General features: G+C 46.6%; 3 protein-coding genes across 3 annotated transcripts; all 3 read right to left on the reverse strand.

The window, feature by feature from the left end:
• Positions 1–94: 94 nt before the first annotated feature.
• Positions 95–556, reverse strand: LOC128711751 (DNA-directed RNA polymerases I, II, and III subunit RPABC2). The gene is made up of 2 exons (XM_053806637.1): positions 528–556; positions 95–461 (listed from the first exon to the last, which is right to left on the reverse strand). Exons 1-2 carry the CDS (start codon positions 554–556, stop codon positions 95–97), a joined length of 396 nt encoding a protein of 131 aa, XP_053662612.1.
• A 546-nt stretch (positions 557–1,102) lies between these two features.
• Positions 1,103–3,827, reverse strand: LOC128714452 (uncharacterized). Its single transcript, XM_053809327.1, has 6 exons — positions 3,805–3,827; positions 2,954–3,149; positions 2,621–2,877; positions 2,321–2,540; positions 2,089–2,244; positions 1,103–2,017 (listed from the first exon to the last, which is right to left on the reverse strand). The coding sequence occupies exons 1-6, from the start codon at positions 3,825–3,827 to the stop codon at positions 1,103–1,105; spliced, it is 1,767 nt and encodes a 588-aa protein (XP_053665302.1).
• A 372-nt stretch (positions 3,828–4,199) lies between these two features.
• LOC128714407 (ribosome biogenesis protein BMS1 homolog) lies at positions 4,200–7,863 on the reverse strand. The gene is made up of 3 exons (XM_053809282.1): positions 7,806–7,863; positions 4,491–7,741; positions 4,200–4,418 (listed from the first exon to the last, which is right to left on the reverse strand). The coding sequence occupies exons 1-3, from the start codon at positions 7,861–7,863 to the stop codon at positions 4,200–4,202; spliced, it is 3,528 nt and encodes a 1,175-aa protein (XP_053665257.1).
• Between the last annotated feature and the right edge of the window lie 1,352 nt (positions 7,864–9,215).

Below are 9,215 nucleotides of genomic sequence, written 5' to 3' on the forward strand. Positions count from 1 at the left end.
AACAATAGTTCAATAAAGCACAATTTTACACCACCCATGCCAATCCACGTGTCGGCCGTGTATTTTCACTTTACAATACCTTTACAAACTATCCTTAATGATCAATTATGATTAACTCGTCGATGCTCCAATCTTCGTACGACGAGTCGGGCAGGTAGCGCCGTATGATGATGGGAATTTTGCGCTGTTTCAACTCTTTCATCGCTATTTGCAGCGGATCGGTTTCGCCCTCCAGCTCCACCATGATCGGAGCGCACATGGCAATCTGAAGCGCCCGTGTACCGAGCACCCGCGCCCGCTCGTACTTGGTCATGTACTTTGTCGTGATGCGCTTGTTCTTCGGTACGCCACCACCGGCCTGGCCCGGATTGATGATCTCGATGTTGTCTCCGTCCTCCTCCTGGTTCAGCTCGTCCATGTTGTCATCCTCCTCGACATCGTCGAAGTCATCCCCACCGACACTGGTGAAATGAAGTATTGCTTCATTAGGCCAACATACGCCCCCGAACGCTGAACACAATACTTACTCATCGTGGTCATAATCACCATCATCCATGATGTATAAGTGTGGAAATTTCGAATAATATTTCCGACCAATTCACGACACGCTACTGCGCGGATGCTTTGTTGATGCTTTCTGTTTGACGTTTCGTTGCACGCCGAATCAAACGTCAGCTGCCCGCTGGTATAATGCTGGTATAACACTGCCATAAAGCTCTGGGCTGCAGATATTCCAGTTCAAATCTGCAATGAACTTCGTTGCTTAGCGCTTACAACACGTTTTGCACATATGGAAATGTTATTATCTGACCAAAATACCTTTTCTTGCCGAAAATATATTCAGCAAATATTAACATTTACATTCTTTTTGATGGAAAAACTAAATATGATTTGATCACCTATTGTTCTCTACTTCGTTGTTCCTTACAACGAACAAACAATAGAAAATTAGTTTCCAACTCATATGAAACTCCATTCGATGATAAGTTTTATTATAAAATAAATCTGTTCACTGTCCCTGGCGCTGCTGCCAATAAATAGGATTCATCAAATTTCATTCATTGCCTCATCTGCATTACAACCGCGAACCTTCCTACGGAGCTCATTTTTCGAAACTATCACCATCGATTGCCTTCAGCACTTCCAGCAAGTTTTGCTTCTTTTTAGGATCTATCTGCGTACGCTTCGTGTTGTCCAGCTTCGGTCGGTTCAACTGTGGCGGTGCTCTCACCGGTTCCTTCCCATTGAACTCGTCACAAAACGTGTCCAGCAGTGCCTCCTTTTTGAGTATGCTTTGATGCATTTCCTGCTTCATTGCTTCCAGATCCTTCGCTGCCGATGAACGACACGACTGCTCCCGGCTTTCGATCGAGTCCGAATCATTCGTCTCGGAGGAGTTGACCACTCGCTTCTTCATGCTGCGCACCTTTACGCTGTCCTTAGCCGTAGAATACCCATTGGTAGTAGCCGACGAGCTTACCTCCCGGAACTGCTCCTCGATTTGACTGATGTGCGCTTTATGTTCAAATATTTCGCTCAAGTGATCTACGGTCTTTTCTGGCGATTGGTCCGTTTCGTAATCGTCCTCGTAGGACGTTTCCGTCGTTGCACTGTAACGGTTGCCAGTTTGGCTTTTTGATAGTTTCGACGTGCCGGAACCCATTTCCGTCTGCAGACGAAACAGTTCCGAAGCGATTGCCTTATCAAACTCGGCCTCCTGCTCCAACGCGTACTGGTTGAACTCGGAACACATGCCCTCATCGTACTGATGAGCATCCGTCTTTTCGTTGGTGCTGGCCTCATCCGATTGGTTGTCCGCTTTCTGCTTCTTCGAGCCGTGTTTCTTCCGGGGCTTGGACGAGTTCTGCGGAACAGGAGGTGTATCCTCGTGAGGGGAAAGAGGTTGCAGCGTTCTTGGGCTAGGAACGGGAGATTTAGTATCCCCTTCACCATCGTGCACTGGGTTGATCTTTGGACTCATGTTCAGATTCGTAACGGGCGAAGGTTCGGAAAAGTTCTGCAAAACAAACCAATCGACATCGACATTTAACGCACGATAGTCCCAAAGATCTTTATCTTGGAGCTTACCGGAAAAGGTGACTTATGGGCGGTACCGTTTACATACCGAACCATTTGGTTCTGGTGCTGCTGCTGCTGCTGTTGTCCCGAAGAAGGTTTGGGCGTCGTCTTCATCAGGAAGCTGCTATTCTTCAGCAATGTTGAGGGGGTGCGTTTCTCGTATATCTGTAATGCATCAGAAAACCAGTTATTGGGCAGCTCCAACAACATCTAGCGATACTAGACTTGTACTTGTACTTACCTCAATGACCGAGTTCAAGCGAGTGATTTCATGATGAGACCGTTCAAGCTTTTGTGCCATTTCGCGTTGCTTCAGCACTTCCTGCTGCATTTGCGCTTTGAAGTTTTTCGTCTCCAGCTGCAGTCTCCTAGCGAGTAGTTTGGCATCGTTATCTTTCTCCATGAGCCTGTTTTCCAGGTACCGTACCCTGTCGGCCAGTCTTTCGCGTTCTTCCAAATGTCTGGTGATGGACAGTGGCTTGGTTAGAGAAGCATGGTGGCCAAATACCATAAAGCCCCGCCCTCATTTCGGCACACATACTTATCTTTGTTCAGCTGCACTAGGTGCTTGTTCTGATCGGTAATCGTTAATATATGCGCATCCTTTGCCTTCAGCTTTCCGTTCAGTTCCCTGTTTTGGTTCTGCAGGTTGCGATACTTCGTCTGCCAGGTACGGATCTCTTCCGCGTGCGAATTGAGCAACTTTGGAAGCTCCGCGTTCGAGTTGACGTACTTGGAGAGTGCAGAATCCTGCCGTTTCTGTACCGATTTCAGCAAACGATTATCTTTGGTCAGTTCCTGCAAGAGAAGGGCCAAAGATTACAGTTTACTGGGTCTCTGAAATTCTGAACCTAATTTAAAATCGAATTATTACCGCAATGACCATATTGGCCGCTTCAAGCTGGTTCTGCATTTGCTTCAGACGCAACATTCGCGCCGACATTACCCGGTGCCGCACATCGCTGTTGGACGTAATCACGATGGCCGGTTGCCTAGCAGCCTTGCGTCGATGAAGCGCCGAAAACTTGGAGCTGTTTGTATAAAGGCTTTCCATACTTTGCATAGAATATCTACAATGGTTTGAATACAGGTTAGTTAATTCCTTTTTAATGCAGGCATTTCTGTAATTTAAAGAATTTTCTATGAAATGTGTCAATGAGCGTTGAAAACAATACAATAAAACGGTATGATGTCCCTTTCTCAGCTTCAGTGCAGCCCATTCCAATCACGACGGCGGTGACACTGGCGACACAACTGACCAAGGCAATGTTTACTTTGATAAATAAAAAGGTCCTTGCCAGTTGCCATCCAATCGCTAACATGTTGTGCCGTTGAATATTAAGTAGCGGTTGTTTTGCCTCATCGTAAAGGTGGGTGCACGTTTGAAAGGAAATGTTTTTCGTTACTAAGGGAAAGTGATTGGGTAAAATGGGGGTGATGCGAATGAGGTAGTACAATTCCCCGCTCCGATAGAATATTCACGTGTCACTGGTTGAATGAGAAAACAATAAGAAGCAGTTCAATGGGAAATGACGAGTTGTGAACTGTTCCTGGGCATCTATCACTCACCCAATAAGTAGGCTTTACCCAAACTGGAAAATTGCGCGAGGAATACAATGCCAACCTCGCCTATCCTTTCGCTGTTACATGATGGGTCTGGGCCCCGTTTCGTTTTATCCACCACACAAACAATTTCCTTTTGCTAACGCTAAATAGAATACTCACGAAGAACGCAATGCCGTCGACATTGTTGATGATTACACGCGGAATTTTTGGACACTTCTTCACAATTCAACCCCCTGATAGAACACGCACTTTTGCTGCTAAATGAGGGCTGAGGAAAGCGGAAAACGGGAGGGAAATACACTATAGACAGGTGCCGCCGTGTTGGAAACAGCACTCGCGCACGTCTTTCACCACGGGAACTTAGCTTGAAAGTGAGAAGCATCAGGAAAAATTCAGCTGTTTGCCAATGCCTATTTGTTTTGTGGCGCTGCCATGGTAACGCGCTACCACAGTTCGAAAAGTACCACACTGTGTTTCGAACGTGTTTTCGAACAAGGGTGCAACATTTTAAATTCATTAGTAACGTTCTTTATTTTAGCTAGCAGGCAACGTTTTCACTTTTTGCCACCTTTCATTTTCTCCTCATTTTTCGCATCCATCTTGCTGATCGCTTTAAACACCTTCTTTTTCAGGTCTTTCTGGCGCTGAAGCTGTTTAAACTTTTCATTCATCAGCTGCTTCTTGTACTTCTTTGACCGTTCCCTCACCTGCCGCAGTTGTTTGCTTTGCTTGGTTTTGAAGTTGGTTTTGATCATGTTCATCATTTTGGCCACCTAGAAGAAAGGGGAGCACATTGTTGCTAAGTATTGTTGAACAATCGCTACCACTACGACGTAACTACTTACCTTCTGCTCGTGGGGTGATTGCACCACTGCCACCCGTTCGCTTTCGAACGATTTTTTCGGATTCACCGGTCCCAGCTTCGGTTTATCCTTGTACGGTAGCGCCTTCTGAAGACTCTTCGGTATAACCAACGGTCGGAAGGCAAGCTTCTCGCGCACAATCTTCTTGTACGTACTATCCTCCTTGGGCTCGAACTGTATGTTCTTCTCGCGCTTCAACTGTCCCAACGTTTTCATGCCGCTCCATTGCGTTTTCTTTTCCGGTGCTAGCAGCAGGTTTGTGACAGGGGCGTAAAACTTCGGCACATTTACCCGGAACCACGTGCGACAGAACACGATATCGCTAAGCTGTATCCGGTCCTCGAACGTGGCACGAAACGTACCTTCCGGTGGGACCGCTTTCTTTATCTGACCTCGAATGCCGGACACGGTACGTATCTTGGCCCCCTCGAACTTGGCCACCTCGAGCGTTGAATTAAACATTCCCTTTACGTAGGCCGTTTTCTGGTAAATTTTAGCCGGTGTTCCGATCAGCTTGAGCTTCTTCATAATGTCCACGTTTTTGTCGGATTCGCTTACCGCACCTGTAGCTGCGACACGGAAGCCAAGTTTGCGTACCTCCTTCTGATCGTACACCACCGACTGGATGGCCATCATACCCGTGTTTTGCGGTGTAATCGGACCCCAGAAGCTCATGCTACAGGTGACATGGTTCGGTGTGTACTTTAGGTAGCGATGCTTAAAATCATCTTCCACCTTAGCGTAGATCGGGACCGTTTGGAACCGGCGCCAACCGAGCGAAATGATCAGTGGATCGCCCGTTTTAAGCGTTTTCTTGTACCAACGGTGTTTCTTTACCTTGCAGTTCACGTATCCCACGTTCTCTTCTACCATGTTCAAACCGCCGATCAGCACGGGATAGGCAGGATCGAAATGTTCCACAAACTCAGCGGAAACGCTCTTGAAGCTCAAACGCACATACAATCCCGCCCGGTGCCCTTCGATGTTCAATCGCACGTCTTCGTCCAGATTGGCAAACTCCTTTTTGTTGAGCTCCGACTGGCGCAGGGCATCCGCTTTAAGCTTCTCGTAGTACTGATGGTCCCCCTCGATATGCTGATCGTCCTTCTCCGGATTGTCGTACTCCGAATCGAACTTTGCTTTCAGTTTCATCTTCTTTGCCATCAGCTCTGCCCGGGACATGTTTTTCTCCTCAATTCTCGTCGCCCTACGTTTGACGCCCTTTCCGTCTCCTTCCTTTGCGTCATCACCTTTCTTATCGTCTCCTTCGCTCTCGCTATCAACACCTCCGCTCTGTTGCTTCTTAGGTACTTTGGAAGCTTCATGCTTTTCGCCCGTTTCTAAATCTTCAAAATCTCCATACACATCACTGTCGCCATCGCTCATGTCGTCCAGCTTCAGCAATTCCTCAGCATCTTCCGACGCCTTCCATTTGCCCGTGACGAAGCAATCCCGTATGAGGTCCTTATTTTCTGTCGTCGTCCAATCCCGAATGCCATCGCCGTACTCCTCAAAGAAGCAACATTCATCCACGTCCTGTACGCCTTTCTTCTTCTGCAGTTCCGTCTGTTTCTGGGTGACGCTTTTGAATATTCCTCCCAGCAAATCGTCATCCTCCGAATCGGCATGTTCTTCTTCGGCCTTCTCTTGCTGACGTTTGTGGAACTTGCTGAACACTCCGTACACGATTTTCATCAGATTTTTGTTCGTAGCCAACCGGTTTAGGTAGTCTTTCCGTGCTCTTGCAGCGAGACCTTCCTTCCAGGCCATTGTGTTGCTGCCGGATGCCGTTCGCTCATCGTCCGACGAGAGATATCCGCTGGAGCGTGATTTCTTACCCATGGCGTCCAAGTCGTTCGTCGAGTCATCGTCGTCATCATCCTCACTGGAAGCATCTTCATCGTTCGCTTCATCATCTTCATCCCCATCGCCTTCATCTGGTATCCAGCCTAAGCGGGCTCCTTTACCAGCATCTTCTTCATCGTCCGAATCTTCCAAACCCGAATCCTCTTCCTCCTCACCATCTTCTTGATCATCTGCATCAGAATCATCCTCAGTTTGCTTTGTTTCATCAACAAAGTCGCCCGACTTGATCACAGCACCGTCACTAAACAATCGAAACTCTTGGTTATCGATCGTTACATCGAACGTTTCCTTCTTCTCGATAAACGAATCAACGATCTGCTGCTGTTCACTGTTCTTCACTCCCTGCTTGTGGCTGTGCGAACCTTGCAACTCGATATAGACGGCATCCTTATCGTACACGATACCTCCGACACCGGACATAGGTGCGTAAAGCAGTCGCTCTTTTTCCATCAAATTACGCTTCTTCTCACCGGACGGAAGTGGACATGGATCGGGTAATGTGTTCAGCTCGTCAATCGGCAAGTCTCCCAACCCTGCAACGTGTACCATATTCTCCTTTTTCAACGGTACACCTCGCACGTAACCGTACAACACAACGTTACGGTCACATTTGGCGTTCAGGCGAATTTGTTCCGCGTTCGTTATGTCCTCCATACGATCGGCAATCATGTAACTGTGAGCTCCACGCCAGGTTAGTGGTCGAAACTTCATAACCGATATAAAACGACCAAGGTTCCTGATCTCGTTCTTCAGGTACTCGCCGTGAATCAACCCGGAAAGGTAGAACAGTTTTGCACCATCGTACACCTCGGTCCAGAAGCGATGTTTCAGCAGCTTCTTCTGCATTTTAAGAGCCTTCGCATTCTTGATCATGTCCAGATGATTCAAAATTCCCATAATCTTCGGCATACCATGTACCTGGCAGATGTTGAGAAACTCAAATATTTCCATCTCGAAACCGAAACTCGCATCGACCAAGAGCAGCACCAAATCAGCACACTTCGCCACGTCGATCATGCTGTTGATGTCGTTATTGCACTCGATCAGTGTGATGCGCCGTTTCTTGGAAGTGACCACCGTGATGGGACCGTTCAGCTTTGTCACGTTTGTTTTGGTGAAGTTTTTGATTAGATTCAATATCAGTGTTGTTTTGCCCACTTTCGGTGGCCCTACGACAGCGATCAGCACGGGTGGCGGTTCTTCCGGTGTTTTGTCAACGATTGGAATATGATGCTTCTTGGTAATTATATCCTCCTTGCGACGGAACCGTTTCTCCGCCGATCGAGCCTTAGTGATGGCGAAGGCTTTGGGATTTTTCGTCCGATCGGTCGGTTTGTTTTTAGCCTTCTTTTTGTCCGCCTTCACACCTGCAAGTAGAGGCAAGGATTTTGGAACTGTTGCACAACGTGTAAACCGCTGGTCAATACTTACCTGAATGGCGTTTTTTGTGCGCCTTTTTGGCCTCAGCATGCGAATTATCGTCAGCCATGATCGAGCTTTGTGATTTTTATACTTTTTGCGCTAAAGAAAACCCGGTTACACGCAAGGGACCATGCCGCATGCTTTCAAAACACATGAAATTGTTGACTTTTTGAGGATGACGTTTCAGCTGACAACCGTTTTCAAATGCAGCTCGCGGAAAGCAGGTCATGCCATATTGCGCAAATTGATGTTTCTGCATGCAGCAGTGGGTAAAAAGGTAAAATAGAGTCCCAAACAAACATTTGACATTTCGAAAGTGCTAAGGGGCTGCGCACACGCAATGTGTGTTTCTTTCAATCGCTGGTGTGTTGTTTGTTTACATTTGGCATCGTGATCGTTACTGTGCAGGGAAGTGATGATTTTGTCCTCGCTTTGGATTTTATTCTGTTAATTGTTGTACAGTGTTTTAATTAATTTATGTTTCAGCTAATTTTATGCGACCTGCCGTGTACCGTTGGCGGATTTTTGCAGAATGATGCAATGCAGGTGATCGTTTGGTGATATTTTCCGGGCCGGTGCAACTCCCGGTCGAATGATTGCTATCGGAGGATGCAGCAGTAGACGAAGTGTATGACAACAGTAGGCGCAACGGTACCAGCGCTAGCAGCTAAAATGATGCGCCAAAACTCCCGGAATATGTTTTCTACCGCTGGAAATTGCTACCGGATGTTTTCCACCAACGTTTGGATGCGGCAGCAGCGGCTACTGGCGACAGTTCGTCTGCTATCCGAGCAGACTGAGGCACATTCCCGTTGAATGTTTGGTAAAAAGGTAAAATAGAGTCCCAAACAAACATTTGACACTTGCGTGTGCGCAGCCCCTTAGCACTTTCGAAATGTCAAATGTTTGTTTGGGACTCTATTTTACCTTTTTACCCAGCAGTGCAGGTGAATTTAGGAAGCAATTTGTTGCATTGTAGAAAATTAGATATGCTTGGTGCCAAATGATTATGTTGGTATTTTTAACTTAAATTAGTTGAAAATTGTTCAAAAACACTTCGAAACACACTTTGAACATAGTAGAGCAGGCTGCATCAATAACATCTTTTAGCCGGCCATAAAAAGGTTGAGTTCGTTTTGACACTTGAGGATAGACATTATTTTCATCTTGTTTTGGATGTCTTAGTCTTTTCTGAATGAAATTTTTGGTTCGAAAAATGTAAATGTATATCTATTTCTCCTCAATAAGCATAAAGCATACGCACTTTTGTACGTTTCGGTCGTTTCCGTGACTGTCAAACGGTCATATGTCATAAAGGGACGTTTTGACAAATCGTTCACCAACCGACCCACTCTGCGGGAGCTTTGTTTACAGCGTGTTATTTTTCGTATTATTTTTATGTATTTCTAGCAGCCGAAG

The sequence above is a fragment of the Anopheles marshallii genome, chromosome 3, assembly GCF_943734725.1.
Source record: "Anopheles marshallii chromosome 3, idAnoMarsDA_429_01, whole genome shotgun sequence".
NCBI classification, from domain to species: Eukaryota; Metazoa; Arthropoda; class Insecta; order Diptera; family Culicidae; genus Anopheles; species Anopheles marshallii.

Coding starts and splice junctions, on each gene's coding strand:
- LOC128711751 (XM_053806637.1), bottom strand. CDS start 556: ATGGATGATGGTGATTATGACCACGATGA. Junction 462..527: donor GGTGATTATGACCACGATGA/GTAAGTATTGTG, acceptor TCATTTCACCAG/TGTCGGTGGGGATGACTTCG.
- LOC128714452 (XM_053809327.1), bottom strand. CDS start 3,827: ATGTCGACGGCATTGCGTTCTTC. Junction 2,878..2,953: donor CGGCCAATATGGTCATTGCG/GTAATAATTCGA, acceptor CTTCTCTTGCAG/GAACTGACCAAAGATAATCG. Junction 2,541..2,620: donor GTGCAGCTGAACAAAGATAA/GTATGTGTGCCG, acceptor GTCCATCACCAG/ACATTTGGAAGAACGCGAAA.
- LOC128714407 (XM_053809282.1), bottom strand. CDS start 7,863: ATGGCTGACGATAATTCGCATGCTGAGGCCAAAAAGGCGCACAAAAAA. Junction 7,742..7,805: donor GCACAAAAAACGCCATTCAG/GTAAGTATTGAC, acceptor CTCTACTTGCAG/GTGTGAAGGCGGACAAAAAG. Junction 4,419..4,490: donor AATCACCCCACGAGCAGAAG/GTAAGTAGTTAC, acceptor CCTTTCTTCTAG/GTGGCCAAAATGATGAACAT.